At 41.0% G+C, this 18,761-nt stretch overlaps 1 protein-coding gene across 1 annotated transcript in view; it reads right to left on the bottom strand.

The window, feature by feature from the left end:
• Positions 1 to 18,761, bottom strand: part of IDUA (alpha-L-iduronidase) — a 2,362,715-nt gene that overhangs the window by 1,059,942 nt on the left and 1,284,012 nt on the right. The window contains exon 6 of the mRNA XM_086961811.1: positions 18,093 to 18,295. Within this exon, the coding sequence (XP_086817937.1) occupies positions 18,093 to 18,295 (203 nt within the window). The remainder of the gene's footprint in view (positions 1 to 18,092; positions 18,296 to 18,761) is intronic.

Raw genomic sequence — 18,761 nt, 5'->3', positions numbered from 1 at the left:
CCGCTAACAATCGTCGTACGCTTCTATAGAACAGTGGTTCGTTTGTTCTCAATCGAGCAGTAGTTTATTTTCGTTGCGGCCGGCATTCGAATATTTATGTGCCTCATTGGGTGACTTTAGTCACGTGATAGCGCAACGAACATCAAAAAGGGGACTAGAAAGTTGTGTGGTATTACGAGCGGCCATCTTAGATTGGGTTTAAGCGATAATACGAGAAGGTGATTGAAGTGTTTCAATAAACTTCCTGTTTTACAGTCTTCTTTACAACAATCACACGTAAAGAGTTAGTTCGTCAAATAGGAAAAAAATATAAAAATACATCACAAATTTTAAAAGTGTGGTGGATATAAGTGGCTTAACAACATAAGGTGATAGGGGAATGTGGACAATTTCTCGAGGAATTAGAATGTGTGAACCGTAAATCAAGTGCAGGCTATGTGATTACTAATGTGATTTCTGATGTGAATCTAATGTGTTTCACTAACTGTACCTCATATAATCATGCCAGCCTTCTTAAATCACATTCCAATTCATAAAAAATACACATATTCCAGAAAATGGGCAGTAGCCCAGGCTCCAGCATTATACAAAAATCATGTAGGATATGATGAGGATTCCCCTCACCATAAAATCCAGTTGAAAACTCAACCAACAATGCAAAGGCCATATCCTGTAAAACAGGAAGCTAAAAAAACAGGTCAGGGAGATTTTAAATCAACTTGAATACCAGGGGGTGATTGAAACATGCACCTCATCAATGAACAATCCTTTGTTTCCTGTCTCCAAACCAGACAATTCATATCGTCTAGTTTTGGATTACAGACATCTAAACTCTTGTTGCAAAACATTTGCAGTACAAAATGCACATAGTTCAGCACTGATGAATAACTTTGTGCGCAAAAAATATAAAACTACATTAGATATCTCAAATGGTTTCTTTTTTCAAAACATTGCACCTGAAAGCAGATATTTGACCGCTTTCTCAATAATGGGGACACAGCGACAATTTTGCCGTCTCCCCCAGGGATTCAAGAATAGTCCCGGGTTATTTTCAGCCAGAGTAACAGAGTTACTACAAACGTACGATGATGAGGCATTGTCCTATGTCGATGATATCTATCTTACAGACGATGATTTAGACGTGCACTTGAAAAGAGTGAACACCATTTGATATATTTGATATTTATTGATTTTTATATAGCGCGACTATCGCTCCGGAAGGAGCATCTTGGCGCTGAGCAATCAGAAGCAATCAGAAGAGACCAGCTTGGTGGGAACAGGAATCATATGGCTGCGAGGACCAAATAGTCGGGCTGAAGGAAAATCCATGTCTTCAGGAGTTTCCTGAAAAGGCTTTCTGAGGGGGCGTGCCTGAGGTCAGAGGGAAGGCCATTCCATGCCTTAGCCGCCAGAAATGAAAAGGTTTTTCCACCTTTCGTTTTGAGCTTAAACCTGGGTATGATAACCAGATTGGCTCCTGATGACCTCAGGCAGCGCGATGGAATGTACTGAGGGAAGCGCTTAGCAAGGTAGGAGGGGCCTATGTTCTTGGTGGCTTTGAAGACAGTAACAAGGAGTTTAAAAAGGATCCTTTTGTGAAGGGGCAGCCAATGGAGGGTATTAAGGGCCGCAGAGGCCGAGGACCTTCTCGGAAGTCCAAGAACGAGCCTGGCCGCCGCATGCTGGACGCTCTGTAGCTTCTTGAGGGTGGACTTCTTTATGCCTGCCAGAAGACCATTACAATAATCTAGGGTTCGCTTCTGAAGGGTATAAATTCAATTTTAAAAAATCACGAATTGCCCACCTCAACGTCCTATTCTTGGGATATGAGTTATCAAGTGAAGGAAAAAGGCTGGCTGCAAACTTCTTAGAGAAATGTGCGCTGCTCCAACCTCCAAAAACGCTGAAAAACCTACAACCGATTCAAGGTTTCCTGAATTTTGGAAGAACTTATGTTCTAAATTACACAGAAAGGGTTAAACCTCTCTACGAACTAAAAGCAACCAATTGGACACAAAAACACACAGAAATTTTGCATTAAGTGAAAACAGACATGTTAGCAAAAACACTGTTACAAACATGCGACAACGTGCGCAACCTTGTGATCCGAATCATCCCAGGGAGATGCGGATTCACATACCTAACCTTTAACGAAGGTGAGACGGTACCAATAGCATACAAGTCGCACTTGTACACACAAGCTGAAATGAAATTCACTTCAACAGAAAAGATACTGACAGCGGTTCAGACTGCTGTAGCAAAAGAAAGAGCCCTCGCACAGGGTAAACACATTAAAATCATTACACCTGTAACTGCCTTAGAGGCAGTGACAAAGGGAAGCATTCCAAATTCTAAAGCTTTACATCTGAGATGGATACAATGGGTTAATTCTCTTGCTGCAACATATGTTGAATACGTTTTTGACCCACATTTAAAAACACAAGAATTCCTACAATACGAATTAGAATGTCCTCTGCCACCTGAAATTCTGCCTCTCGAACATTACGGCTGTATAATATATACTGACGGCTCAGCACAGCCCGCGATTGGGGGTAAACAAGCTTATAGTGCAGCGTGCGCGATTGTTAAAGGTCACTGGCGCGAAGGTAAATTTAGACCTATGGTCACTAAAACTCAATCCCTCGGAGACTGTTCAGCTCAGCGAGCTGAACTAGAGGCTTTCAAGATGGCACTTGAAAATACTGATCGCGAATTCCCCACACATATAGTGTACGATTCGTATTACTGTGTCCAATCTTACAATGGCATGTATGATGTTACAACGCGATCAAAATGATCGCAGTACATCACAACGCATCTTTTACAACGCAAGTCATTACCACGACTTGCGCTGTAGGGTGCTGGACTTAGGAATAGTAAGATTTACTATTCCAACTCCAGCCTACGTACGGTAGGGAAGGTGTTGGAATAGTAAATCTACTATTCCTAAGTCTAGAGCGCCCTCCAGAGCAAGTCGTGCTAACGACCTGCGTTGTAAAAGATGCGTCGTAATGGCACTGCGGTGTTTTGACCGCGTTGTGAAGGTTGTTTACCCTTACAATGAATACTTGCAGAACTGGGTTCAGAACCGCTTCAAAGACGCTGAAGGTGGCACAATTAAGCATAAACTGCTATGGGAACAAGTAGTTATTTTGCAAAAAGAACTACAAAAGACTCATGTGATTCATACACTCAGTCATCAGCGTGATGGCGTTCACGTTGAAGGGAATTCATTGGCTGATGAGGCCGCAAAGGCAGCTGTGCAAACGGCTTCCGTAGCTGCAATCACTCGTCCAAAAACGAAAATAGACAGCGAAATAATGCAAGCTGTCACTGCCTCAGTTAAAGACAGTGGTAAGACACTCCCGAAAGGCTTTCCAGTGAAGTACTCATATATAACTGATGCAAACAATGTTCCTTTTGCTCGAATCCCTGGAGTGGGGGATATGGCAATCCCAAACATGGAACATAGGTTAGGACTAATCTTAGCAGCACATGAAGGGCTCGCCTCTGCACACGCAGGAGTTTCCGCCACAGTATCATTGTTAAAACAAAGATATTGGTGGCCACGCATGAGGAAACAAACTAGAAACTATGTACTAGAATGTGAAATATGCCAAAAAATGAAAGTTTCTAAAATAAAAAGACTTGCACAAACGCCCCTTCTAATTTCAGATAAACCATTAGCGTGTGCTTACCTGGACCACTATGGTCCCTTACAAAAGGATGGCAACTATAAATATATCATAGTCGCAGTGAATTCCTGCACAAGATTCATTTGGATGTGGCCCCAGCGCTCGGCTGACGCCAGAACTATTATAAAAGATTTGCGAGTCTTTACCGGCACATACGCAATCGGCACGCTACATTCTGACCAGGGTCCTGCGTTTAGCTCTCGAGCTTACAAGGAGGCCATGGCCAGCTTGGGCGTTGCATTGCGGTTTTCGAGTCTCTTCCATCCTGAGGGAAATGCGGTAGTGGAAAGAAAAAACTGTAACATAAAGCAATCTATAACAGCTAGGGTATTAGGTTCGGGTGACGGGTGGGTCAAACATCTAAACAGTGTCCAACGTAGTCTTAACAACCTGCCAAGAAATTCTCTGGGGGGAATCACTCCATATGAATTATTATTTGGTACTAGAATGCTGATCAGGATCTTGATTGTCAAACTTCAGTGGTGGAACAGAAACCCTTTGATATCAAAGACCGTTTGACTGTTTTACAGGCCTTAAACGAAACAAGAAGAAGTCTGAGTAACACAACACAAAGCCCAACAACCATTGAAGAGAAACCACCTGTCCCAGCAAGACCTGTCTGGATTACAAAGATTGGGGATCTAGTCAGGGAAAAGATTGCGGTAAAGAAGGAATTTGGGCCTTCTTATAGAAAAGCAGTACCTGTCTTAGCAATTCTTGGAACAAGATCAGTGTTACTACCACCGCTTGCTGGAAAAAGGGAGACCAGAACAGTATCAATTGACCTGGTAAAACCACATCATGTGGCCGATAATAAGTAGGAGGCCCAGTGGACTCCCAAGAAGTAGCAGACAACCAAATCTGGCTACTATTCAAGAAGTACAAACTGAAAGACTTATCACCTTTGATAAACCTGCAGTGAGAAAAAAAGGACTTTGCAACAAAACTATGGAACTCATCCCTCTTGATACCCAAATATCAGTTTGTCAAGAAACTCCTGTCTACAATGATGTAGCATCTGACTATACAAACATGTCAAAGGAGGAAGCAACTCCAGTGATTACAAAGAATCTGGATGCAATACCAACTATTGACAGAACTGCCTCTGGCTATTTTATCAACTTTTCTGAGGATCCCAGTGAACCAGAAATAATGCCTGCAAATAAACATTTTAAAGAAAAAATAACTGAACTCTTTCAACTTGAAAAAACATATCTGGTTTCACCATGGGTTGAAGTTTGTATTGTGTTAGGTGTACCTTTTCTCCTGCTCTGGCTCATTCTTGTTTTAAGTTTGGGAAAAATGATAGATGGAAAATACAGTACAATTGACACAGCAAGTAAGAACATCAACTTGCTCCTGCAAACTTACAAATCATCTAATTGTGATCAAAGAGACCTGTCATCAGTGAACATCACAGCCGTTCCTATACCTGGTGGTATAGCATGGGACACAACTGATTATGACATTCATGGCCCGGTGGAACTGTTAAAGATTCCACACCCGTTTAAGGTTTCTTTGAGTGACTTTGTCTCACCCAGCACATTTTCTGATGATTGGGACTTTGAAACAGTTAATAATATGATGTCAGATGTAGAAATGGCAGCAAAATTTCGAAAACATGAACACCTAGAAGGTTCAACAAGTTATGAAGAACCATATTGTTATAATCATTATGGTCACCATTACTTGCACAAATCTGCAAACCATAGAAATGTTTTTACTCATAATCAATGGGAACATTGTCCAAAGCCGCCAAAGGGCAGCTCAAAAACATTTCATGAAAAATTTCCATACTTTTCAGGTTTTAATGTCACAAATCCAGAAACGTTTTATTTCAAACATATAAAAAAGACCGGAATGAAAAACATGTTGACCAATACTAAACAAATTTATTCTGCAAACTTTTTTGCTCCGCTGTCTACATTAGGTTTTAACTTTTGGAAGACAACATTGAGACAAAAACTGTTTGGGGCACAAAAGACTGGCAGGTGCAAGGTTTAAAAGCCTTATTCGGAGCCTGCATTATACCAGAACAAATAATGTTTTTAAATGACACTATACAACAAACATCATGTCTTGGCTTAGCTAAGATAAAAGATTTAAACAAACCGTCCATACCTAAACCTGCACCTACCAGTAATGACACTGCAGATGAGGAGGTAGACGTAAAAATTTTTTTAAAACACAACAGAATCAATCCTGATTTGAAACAATGGTCAATCTGGCCCATAGACACAAACAAATGTCAAGATAGATTCATGAACAAAACACAAGGGTTAAAAATGAATAGGCCAGATCTAAGATACTCCAAGAGACAACATACAGGGATAGTCACCACATACAGTGTAGGAAAACTATGCCTTGATTGGCTACAGAAATCCACATTTCCAGAAATTAAACAACACTTGACTTTACTTAAAGAAGGCGTTGACTTGCGAGACTTTTTACTTGGGCCTCGTAAACAACGTCAAAAATGCTTCATATGCGCCGGTATATATTCTGCTTACAATGAAGCATGGAAAATCACGCAAATGGAAATTGCAGAAAAAATACGAGAAATTGATCATATTAATTTAGAGAAAGCTCTCTCTGTAGTGGACAATGGGTTAACGACTCTGTCCTTCAGAATTTATTTGTTGGACAGCATTGAATCATCTGCCATTGACATAATAGAGCAGGACTTGCTAATGTTACAACATGGCCTGTCTCAATTACGCTCTATAATGCTGCTAGGCTGGACGTTACAAAATCTCCGTTCAGGCTACGTGCCATGGCGTCTAATCAATACCACGTCATTGTTTACTGTCTTTAACCTTACAGATAAACAAATATCTCTGGCACTAAGAGGAGCAGACTATACGGTGCTGAGCATTGAAAAACTGGAAAGATTACCATTAACTGTTTCTGAGAAGCCTGTCGTTGAATGGATAATACATGGCACCATCACGTTACCAGTGACGATTTTCCAAATTCAGTATTGTCTGCAGCATATACCAGCAGGCCTGTATGAATGGTTGGGTAAAGGATACATTAAGTCAACCTTGAATTTACCATACACACACAAATGTTGAAGTGGGGAAAGGAGGTATTTCTTAGTACAAAAAATTGAAAAAAATCACTAAGCGGTACACTTTTATGTGAAGGTATTAATTTACATGGAGCCTGCGAAGGTTCTTTAAATAACCTTTCTTGCCACATGCACGGTACTCCAGTTGCCGTGATAGACCCAATTTTCAGGCAGCTTTCCAATGGGAGCTACGTTATGCTCAATGATCACAGCTGCTGTGGCAGGTTGCCAGGAAAAGCCTATCTGGTTAGTGTGTCATCCAGGGTCACTTGTTGTATGCAAGTATTGTATCCAAAAAGTAATACAGACAGGGAGAAGGTATTATGGCCTTCACTGAATATCTCTTCTATACGAATTGATACTTTAAGCAGAATGAAAGCCACTCTTTTGCAAAAAACTGTGCCACTGACCTCGTCTAGAGAAACGTATGATCTGCAAGTTGCAAGGACTTCTGTAGAGATACATGCATTATTATCAACAAACTGCCCAGTACATTTCGCAGAAATGTTGGGTCAAATCTTAAACATGTCTGATACCAGTGGCATCGCACATGTATTTAAGACTATCTTTTCGGGACTGTTAACACCATTCGAAGCAGTCCTCGGCATTTTTCCAAATTTCGTGCACTCTGTGTTCAGCGGCCTGCCTCTCATTTTGGGACTAATAGCAGGAATTATATTTTTGTTTCTCCTGCTCCGATATGGCAAGTCCAGTCAACAACGATACCCAGACTACCATGGAACAAGCCCTCCTAGACATGTGGTATTGTGTGAGGAAAAGTGTTTTTCTGATCAGCATCATCTGTACCGGGACTGCATTGTTTTTTCATTGCCATCTCGTGTCAAACACTTCCACACGACCAACCCGGTCATTTCTGCTGATGCCTGAGGAAAATCTAAACTGACATGACAAAAACCATCTTGCAGCCTGCATCTCTGCCCAGGAACTGTCGTGAACCCAACCCTCTGTTCTTTGCAGTTCAACAGAAAGCCATGAGACACCCACGCCCTGTGTAAACAAGCTTGTTTTCCATCTCCTGTTCCCAGCCTGGTAAACATCCTTGACACCGTGATCAGGTTATCTAGACAATGGTCTGACTGTTGGGCCCTGATCAGGGTGATTAAACAATGACTTGAAAGACCGGCTTTGATCAAGCCGAGTGAACAATGATCTGTGTACCAAGCCTTGACCAGGTCACTAACTACAAACATCGAATGGATCTGGTTATCAACTGTAAACACTGCCCTGATTAAACAATGGTCTGACAGCCAAAAGACTGGGATGAAAAATGTATAAAAGGCTTGTAAGCTACAGAGTGATGTAGCAGCCTCCTGGGTTTTGTCCCTGACTAGCTTGGGACTCTGTTCCATAGCCCGGGCTATTGAAATAAATCTGGGTTCCTCCTGCAGACGAAGGCTCCTGTGTCTCCTTTTACTAAGTATGGAAGGTATGGAAGATTTGGGCGGTCCCCCCGCTGCCGAGACCCAGTAAGTGGGTTATATTGGTTCTTCAAATGGCGCCTGAACAGGGACTCCACGAGCACGAAGGTCAGGCCCGGTGGATGTGAGGTGGTGCACGGAAAGACTCCGACGGAGGCGCCCTACCCTAGGGATTCTTGTATTCCGGTAGACGAACAACTCGCCCACTGTCCCGCCACACCCGGTCTGGGCCACATGACCGCGTTCTCGCTGGAGTCCCCTAGCAAATAATTTCTGGAGCAGGACACAGCCCTACGTCTGCAGAAGAGAACTACCCCTGTAAGGTAAGGGTGGACTGATCATCCTAACAACAAAAAATGTCTGTGGGTCAAAGAAAACAAGGGTTCAAATGTGTATAAAAATATGTGGCACAACTAGAGATGACATAGAAAAAGTGATAGTGCAAGTGTGCGACAAAAAGCACAAAATTCCTTGAGTTGGGAAAAAAATACCCATCAGTTCCCACTTGGTACCGCCCTAGTCATCATTTGGGCTCTCCGTAACCCAGGAGAGAGTGCAGTCCGTCACTGGATGTTGTTGTAACGGACAATCAACTCAGGATGAATATGTGTTTTTAGCGGATGATACCGAAAAGAAGTCAATGCAAAGGGGTAACTGAATTGCAGTGCAAAGGTGTACAGTGAGAAATTGTGAAATATTATAAAATTGGATAGAAATGAGTAGAAGATTAGCAAGTTTAATAGTTTCTCTCAGTTCTCCCAACATTAAAAACAATGTAGTATGCCAACAGATTTAACAGAATATCTGTTTGCAGATGGGGTCAACATTTTTCAGCATGTGTGGGAAAGAGATCCGCCACTGCTTTCTTCAGGACCAGTATGTTAAAGCTACTGCTATAATAATAAAAATTATATCACCTGTATATTTTCAGGTCATACTCAGTATCCTCCAATACACTTTGGAAAAAGTTGCGCCCAAACAGGAAACACAGAGAACCACAAGGGAAGGAAAAAATGTAAACATTACTGTATTGTTTAATTGTTTAACCACATAGTGCCATTAGTACAATATGTCACAGGAGTATGGTGAATTATCCCATTACCCAAGTAGAAAATCGCTTACCTATTAGGTAGGAGGAAAATGCGTCACCCCACCTGGCTGCAGCTCAGGTGAGTAGAGCACCGCTCTAGTTAAAAGACAAAACACCGCGACCCCTCTTTGCCTTTAAAAGAGGTTCCAACTTGTTGGACAAGCTAGTTCATACGTGACCGAAAAATAAGATCTCTCGATCGGTTGGCACCCCTTGGGATCTACCCGCAGTGGAAGGTCACCACCCATGTGCGACATGTCCAGCGTGTCCGCAGACGTCCAAGTCCTTGAGTGTGGATATTGGTACCAACAGAGCCTGGCAGCAGCGTAGATTTACCAACTGTAACAGCCAGAATTTAATATATTTGATCACATGTCCTTGCCAACTACGTTACGTTGGCATGACAATGAGAAAAATAACGTAACGGATATCGGAACATAAGAGTACTATCCGGTGCAGGAAGCAAGCAACGCGGTTGACAGCGCATTTTTTGGAGGTTGGCCATGGTCCTACAGACTTTCAATGGACAGTCCTGAAGCAACCGAACATACCTGATCACGTTGCAGACATTGGCAAGTAACTATTCACAAAGGAACAGAAATGGGTCTATAAATTGAACAGCGATAAAGATGGCCTAAATGAAGAAATACCGTGGATGTCACTATAATTTTTTGACACATTTATATCCTTATTTTTTTAAGTCATACAATAAGAATTTATTAGGTGTTGACAAAGGTACAGGACTTTCATCCAGATATTCAGATTTATTATCCTGACTCAAAAATAATATTAGAGCTGCCCTTGTCCTGCCCAGTCTAGGCTTAGAAATAGGTATTCAAATAGGTATTTAAATAGATACTTCACCTGCGTGAGAAATTACACGTAGAACACCTAGAAGGTTCAACAAGTTATGAAGAACTATATTGTTATAATCATTATGGTCACCATTACTTGCACAAATCTGCAAACCCTAGAAATGTTTTTACTTATAATCAATGGGAACATTGTCCAAAGCCGCCAAAGGGCAGCTCAAAAACATTTCATGAAAAATGTCCATACTTTTCAGGTTTTAATGTCACAAATCCAGAAACGTTTTATTTCAAACATATAAATAAGACCGGAATGAAAAACATGTTGACCAATACTAAACAAATTTATTCTGCAAACTTTTTTATTCAGCTGTCTACATTAGGTTTTAACTTTTGGAAGACAACATTGAGACAAAAACTGTTTGGGGCACAAAAGACTGGCAGGTGCAAGGTTTAAAAGCCTTATTCAGAGCCTGCATTATCCCAGAACAAATAATGTTTTTAAATGGCACTATACAACAAAAATCATGTCTTGGCTTAGCTATGATAAAAGATTTAAACAAACCGTCCATACCTAAACCTGCACCTACCAGTAATGACACTGCAGACGAGGAGGTAGACGTAAAACAAATTTTAAAACACAACAGAATCAATCCTGATTTGAAACAATGGTTAATCTGGCCCATAGACACAAACAACTGTCAAGATAGATTCATGACCAAAACACAAGGGTTAAAAATGAATAGGCCAGATCCAAGATACTCCAAGAGACAACATACAGGGATAGTCACCACATACAGTGTAGGAAAACTATGCCTTGATTGGCTACAGAAATCCACATTTCCAGAAATTAAACAACACTTGACTTTACTTAAAGAAGGCGTTCACTTGCGAGACTTTTTACTTGGGCCTCGTAAACAACGTCAAAAATGCTTCATATGCGCCGGTATATATTCTGCTTACAATGAAGCATGGAAAATCACGCAAATGGAAATTGCAGAAAAAATACGAGAAATTGATCATATTAATTTAGAGAAAGCTCTCTCTGTAGTGGACAATGGGTTAACGACTCTGTCCTTCAGAATTTATTCGTTGGACAGCCTTGAATCATCTTCCATTGACATAATAGAGCATGACTTGCTAATGTTACAACATGGCCTGTCTCAATTACGCTGTATAATGCTGCTAGGCTGGACGTTACAAAATCTCCGTTCAGGCTACGTGCCATGGCGTCTAATCAATACCACGTCATTGTGTACTGTCTTTAACCTTACAGATAAACAAATATCTCTGGCACTAAGAAGAGCAGACTATACGGTGCTGAGCATTGAAAAACTGGAAAGATTACCATTAACTGTTTCTGAGAAGCCTGTCGTTGAATGGATAATACATGGCACCATCACGTTACCAGTGACGATTTTCCAAATTCAGTATTGTCTGCAGCATATACCAGCAGGCCTGTATGAAAGGTTGGGTAAAGGATACATTAAGTCAACCTGGAATTTACCATACACACACAAATGTTGAAGTGGGGAAAGGAGGTATTTCTTAGTACAAAAAAATGAAAAAAATCACTAAGCGGTACACTTTTATGTGAAGGTATTAATTTACATGGAGCCTGCGAAGGTTCTTTAAATAACCTTTCTTGCCACATGCACGGTACTCCAGTTGCCGCGATAGACCCAATTTTCAGGCAGCTTTCCAATGGGAGCTACGTTATGCTCAATGATCACAGCTGCTGTGGCAGGTTGCCAGGAAAAGCCTATCTGGTTAGTGTGTCGTCCAGGGTCACTTGTTGTATGCAAGTATTGTATCCAAAAAGTAATACAGACAGGGAGACGGCATTATGGCCTTCACTGAATATCTCTTCTATACGAATTGATACTTTAAGCAGAATGAAAGCCACTCTTTTGCAAAAAACTGTGCCACTGACCTCGTCTAGAGAAACGTATGGTCTGCAAGTTGCAAGGACTTCTGCAGAGATACATGCAGTATTATCAACAAACTGCCCAGTACATTTCGCAGAAATGTTGGGTCAAATCTTAAACATGTCTGATACCAGTGGCATCGCACATGTATTTAAGACTATCTTTTCGGGACTGTTAACACCATTCGAAGCAGTCCTCGGCATTTTTCCAAATTTCGTGCACTCTGTGTTCAGCGGCCTGCCTCTCATTTTGGGACTAATAGCAGGAATTATATTTTTGTTTCTCCTGCTCCGATATGGCAAGTCCAGTCAACAACGATACCCAGACTACCATGGAACAAGCCCTCCTAGACATGTGGTATTGTGTGAGGAAAAGTGTTTTTCTGATCAGCATCATCTGTACCGGGACTGCATTGTTTTTTCACTGCCATCTCGTGTCAAACACTTCCACATGATCAACCTGGTCATTTCTGCTGATGCCTGAGGAAAATCTAAACTGACATGACAAAAACCATCTTGCAGCCTGCATCTCTGCCCAGGAACTGTCGCGCACCCAACCCCCTGTTCTTTGCAGTTCAACAGAAAGCCATGAGACACCCACGCCCTTTGTAAACAAGCTTGTTTTCCATCTCCTGTTCCCAGCCTGGTAAACATCCTTGACACCGTGATCAGGTTATCTAGACAATGGTCTGACTGTTGGGCCCTGATCAGGGTGATTAAACAATGACTTGAAAGACCGGCTTTGATCAAGCCGAGTGAACAATGTTCTGTGTACCAAGCCTTGACCAGGTCACTAACTACAAACATCGCCTGGATCTGGTTATCAACTGTAAACACTGCCCTGATTAAACAATGGTCTGACAGCCAAAAGACTGGGATGAAAAATGTATAAAAGGCTTGTAAGCTACAGAGTGATGTAGCAGCCTCCTGGGTTTTGTCTCTGACTAGCTTGGGACTCTGTTCCATAGTCCGGGCTATCGAAATAAATCTGGGTTCCTCCTGCAGACGAAGGCTCCTGTGTCTCCTTTTACTAAGTATGGAAGGTATGGAAGATTTGGGCGGTTCCCCCGCTGCCGAGACCCAGTAAGTGGGTTGTATTGGTTATTCAAATGGTGCCTGAACAGGGACTCCACGAGCACGAAGGTCAGGCCCGGTGGATGTGAGGTGGTGCACGGAAAGACTCCGACGGAGGCGCCCTACCCTAGGGATTCTTGTATTCCGGTAGACGAACAACTCGCCCGCTGTCCCGCCACACCCGGTCTGGGCCACATGACCGCGTTCTCGCTGGAGTCCCCTAGCAAATAATTTCTGGAGCAGGACACAGCCCTACGTCTGCAGAAGAGAACTACCCCTGTAAGGTAAGGGTGGACTGATCATCCTAACAACAAAAAATGTCTGTGGGTCAAAGAAAACAAGGGTTCAAATGTGTATAAAAATATGTGGCACAACTAGAGATGACATAGAAAAAGTGATAGTGCAAGTGTGCGACAAAAAGCACAAAATTCCTTGAGTTGGGAAAAAAATACCCATCAGTTCCCACTCGGTACCGCCCTAGTCATCATTTGGGCTCTCCGTAACCCAGGAGAGAGTGCAGTCCGTCACTGGATGTTGTTGTAACGGACAATCAACTCAGGATGAATATGTGTTTTTAGCGGATGATACCGAAAAGAAGTCAATGCAAAGGGGTAACTGAATTGCAGTGCAAAGGTGTACAGTGAAAAATTGTGAAATATTATAAAATTGGATAGAAATGAGTAGAAGATTAGCAAGTTTAATAGTTTCTCTCAGTTCTCCCAACATTAAAAACAATGTAGTACGCCAACAGATTTAACAGAATATCTGTTTGCAGATGGGGTCAACATTTTTCAGCATGTGTGGCAAAGAGATCCGCCACTGCTTTCTTCAGGACCAGTATGTTAAAGCTACTGCTATAATAATAAAAATTATATCACCTGTATATTTTCAGGTCATACTCAGTATCCTCCAATACACTTTGGAAAAAGTTGCGCCCAAACAGGAAACACAGAGAACCACAAGGGAAGGAAAAAATGTAAACATTACTGTATTGTTTAACCACATAGTGCCATTAGTACAATATGTCACAGGAGTATGGTGAATTATCCCATTACCCAAGTAGAAAATCGCTTACCTATTAGGTAGGAGGAAAATGCGTCACCCCACCTGGCTGCAGCTCAGGTGAGTAGAGCACCGCTCTAGTTAAAAGACAAAACACCGCGACCCCTCTTTGCCTTTAAAAGAGGTTCCAACTTGTTGGACAAGCTAGTTCAAACGTGACCGAAAAATAAGATTTCTCAATCGGTTGGCACCCCTTGGGATCTACCCGCAGTGGAAGGTCACCACACATGTGCGACATGTCCAGCGTGTCCGCAGACGTCCATGTCCTTGAGTGTGGATATTGGTACCAACAGAGCCTGGCAGCAGCGTAGATTTACCAACTGTAACAGCCAGAATTTAATATATTTGATCACATGTCCTTGCCAACTACGTTACGTTGGCATGACAATGAGAAAAATAACGTTACGGATATCGGAACATAAGAGTACTATCCGGTGCAGGAAGCAAGCAACGCGGTTGACAGCGCATTTTTTGGAGGTTGGCCATGGTCCTACAGACTTTCAATGGACAGTCCTGAAGCAACCGAACATACCTGATCATGTTGCAGACATTGGCAAGTAACTATTCACAAAGGAACAGAAATGGGTCTATAAATTGAACAGGGATAAAGATGGCCTAAATGAAGAAATACCGTGGATGTCACTATAATTTTTTGACACATTTATATCCTTATTTTTTTAAGTCATACAATAAGAATTTATTAGGCGTTGACAAAGGTACAGGACTTTCATCCAGATATTCAGATTTATTATCCTGACTCAAAAATACTATTAGAGCTGCCCTTGTCCTGCCCAGTCTAGGCTTAGAAATAGGTATTCAAATAGGTATTTAAATAGATACTTCACCTGCGTGAGAAATTACATCTTACTAACCATCGCAACGACACGCATCTGCAGCGTATGTTTTTATCGTGCAAGAAGCGTATATACACCCGTACCTATAAACAAATCAATTCAATAGTTGTGACTAGGCACCTTGAAGGATCTACACAAATGACCCCATGTTGCAACCAAGAATGTGTCTAGTTTTCAGAAATGTATAGCTTTTAGGGATCCACTATGGATTTCATACAATTTCCCCCCAAAAACTGGATGGAGGTTGAAAGCACAAGAAAATAGGAAAAATTGGCTATCTCCCAGTAAAATGCCAAAATGTAAACTGTGGTGAAAAATGTGGTTTTCTCAATCAAGTTTGCCAGTTCCTGAAAGCTGTGTAGATGATTTTAGCAATGCAAACCTTTCGGTGATACCATTTGCAAGAAAGAAAATAAATTTTCTTCCGCAACACTTTTTTCTCAAACACCCGCCCAACACACACACACACAAACGTAGCTATATACAGGCTAATTTCTCAGTCCCCTCCAGGGGAATCATACAGCCTGGGTACCTTTAGAATCCACAGGATGTTGGAAATAAAAGAGGCAAATTAGGCATGGAAAGCCTATGTGGGAAAAAAGTTATGAATTATCCGAAATAGCCATAAAAAGGTGTAGCGCATTTGGAGGGAGGGATAGCAGCTGAAAGGTCACACCTTTTAGCCTTGTATTTCAGAACACAGCCAACCAAAGTCATTTGTATGGAGTTATGCTGACTGCTACTAAATATCCTATATCTCTCTCTTGGTTTCAGTCTCTCGTGTATGCGGCTGGCATAACTTTGTAACCTGGCAATCAAGAACCTATTTACTGACAAGGGGGAAAGAGACCCATGTCCCTTGACAGTTCACTTCCTCCTGAGAGGAGAAGAGACCCACCATTCGTTTTGAGAAGGATTTGGTAAAGCCACCTGCCTCAGGAAGGTTAGACTTGTCCCCAGTGGAAGAGCAACCATCACTCCCCATTCGAGTTGGGACTACATGAAGTGTCTGAAATGGAGGGTCTCAGTGCCATGGTTCACAGTGGAAGGGAGATTAAAGTACATTCTAAATGTTCTGATAATCTCTTCAATATTAAGAGAACTCTCTTGGACTATAAAGATTTAATCTCAGATTTCATTCAACCATTTCTCAACCATCAAATCGCTCAGGTATCTCCTATTAATCACAAAAACGGACCCAAAGAACAATTATAAACACATGGATAGAGACTATAACTAGTATTACAAAATCATTTTATTAAAAATATCTTTTAGGTTATTCTTAGTTAAATCATAACAAAAGCACAAAAATTATAAAAATCAATACATTTAGAATACATTAGAGACAAAAATCATGTGAAATATTAAAAACATCATCATTTGGTTATTTCAAAAGAATCAATCAACTTAGTGAGTGTCCATCGATTAGTTGTTTGATTGGACCCAAAATAGTTCATTGAATATAACCCTATCGAAAAAGGGCGTTGACGAGTTTCGGTGGTTGTAAATTATTTGAAGACCGCCTTCATCTGAACAAGAATAATAATTGCCTCTCCTATACAAATTCATGTAACCTTAGCGGTAAGTATTGAATGATGTGCCCCCCTCCAACGCGATATGGAGTCACAGCGATATTAAAATTCTTTAAAGACAATGGGATATGGTGCTTCACTAGTGATGTCTTTCAATATTAAGACTGAATTGTCCTTGAGTCTTGTCGGGACTCCAATACGTTATTCACCTCAAGTGCAAATCAGAGCTGTGCAAATCAGAGCTAATCCCCTGTTATGTCAGTGGAATCCTTTAGTTTGCGAAATTATCGATCCTTCAAACAGATTTAATATTCTAGATTGCAGGGAGACGATGTCTCTTTAAATCACCGTTGCCAGTTCCCTTTGTATTATTTGTATTCTGTATCAGAGGTTCAAGGGTCACGGATTCCACCGTTATGCACCGCTACACAGTCAGACATACGATACAAGAGAGAGGGCATTGTAAGGTTTTTAGAAAGCAAACCACTTTGAGATCGATTTTCAAGGTGGTTCAGGTTTGTAACAAACTTGCCACTAAGCCATGCAATCTGGTTTTAAAGCCAAACGCAAGACTTTTAAAGGGTGTTGTGATTAGGGCAATTTGCTAAGAGGCTACCTAGTCTTGTCTGCACTCTTTTTTAAACAATATTGTTTGCATACTCACTTGAGAGGGGAATCACAGTTTGGTAAGTATCCTTAAGAGCTTTCTTTTGTGATAGTATTGTTATCTTCACTTAGCCCCCCTCATTGTATTGGCATCTTTAGGAATGGTTCACCTTAAGAATCGATGTGGAGCAATCAGAAGATACAGTTAATTAGTTCTGGTAATTTTCTTTTTGATTAATATGTATTTACCTTCAAATTCGTTGACACCCACTCACCTCTCCTTTCTGAGTGATTCAGAATTCACTTGTTTAAAATTGTATACTTTGGCCCATGGAGTTATGTCTTTAGCGTCTGTAGGCCACACAATAATCAAATATGTGACATTCTATATTAAATCCCTATTGCCCCCCACCCCCAAAGCTTAGGTAAGTCACTGAGCAATGGTGAAGGGTGCTATAAAATTTCCGATCCAGTTTACATAAGTAATCCACGGGAAGACGCATATCCAAGAGAAAGAACATTACTAAAGGGAGGAAACGTATACTACACTGCACTTGAATTTTAGCAGTCTAAAGAATTTAACCACACACACATTCCTTTCCTCAATGTGCAGATATTTCTGTACAAACACATCCCAATCCAATCACATCTTCTAACAGACTTCCCAATCCAATCCAACCTCCCACGTTGCAGAGAATGTAATCCATTATATCTTTAGGTCATTTTGATAAATATTACCGTCTGACCACACAATGTAACCACTACTTTTTGCCCCGATATGAAAAATGAATTGAGGGTTAGAGTGATCTAATATACTACTAAAATATCAATTGAAATATAACTTTACCTGTCTTTTGAAATGCTTTGGTGACTGTGATGATAAAGACTGCAAATTCCGAATTGTTATAATTGCTACTCAACACAAAAACATTACCTTTTTATGTAGAGCTATGAAGTCCAATCGTACACCAGTTTCTCCAGTGAAATAATTTGTGCCATTGTAGCAGTGATTAAGAAGATTCCAACAGATGGGTGATTTGGGAAAAGGTCGGCAAGAGTCTCCTGGACCTCCAAATTTCAATAGGGTGCTGGCTTCCTTTAAACCTTCAGAGCATGCATCATAATAATTTTGAAAGCCTGTAAAACACAACATAGAACTCTAATTGTTTTTTCTGCCACAAAAAACAATTAAATAAACCATTATAAAGTTGATCAGCAATTCACCACAATAACTTGATACCCATAAACATTATAGGTCAAAAGCAATGTGCAAAAATATCTCTCAAACATTTTGAACTATATCCGAGTACAGTCAACAACAAATCTGTAGAAGTTCAAGAAATGAAGCAAAGTAAATGAGTTAGAAAAAACATTTCTTTATTCCAGTCATTCACTATCCCCAATGCAGCTAACTCAACATTCTACTGTGGACTCCAGAAGGAGATTCCATTGTTAACAGGGAGGAGGGGGAACAAGAGAAAGAGAGGAACCAAGAAGAGGGGAAGGAACAGAAGGCCAACATGGGTCTAGTTATATAATACAAGAATAGATTACAACACATCTCCCTTCGTACTTCAACAAGTCTCAGCTCCATGTTTATCCA

The sequence above is a fragment of the Lissotriton vulgaris genome, chromosome 3_1 (assembly GCF_964263255.1).
Source record: "Lissotriton vulgaris chromosome 3_1, aLisVul1.2, whole genome shotgun sequence".
Lineage (NCBI taxonomy): Eukaryota > Metazoa > Chordata > Amphibia > Caudata > Salamandridae > Lissotriton > Lissotriton vulgaris.
This window is presented reverse-complemented; position numbering and strand designations above follow the sequence as displayed.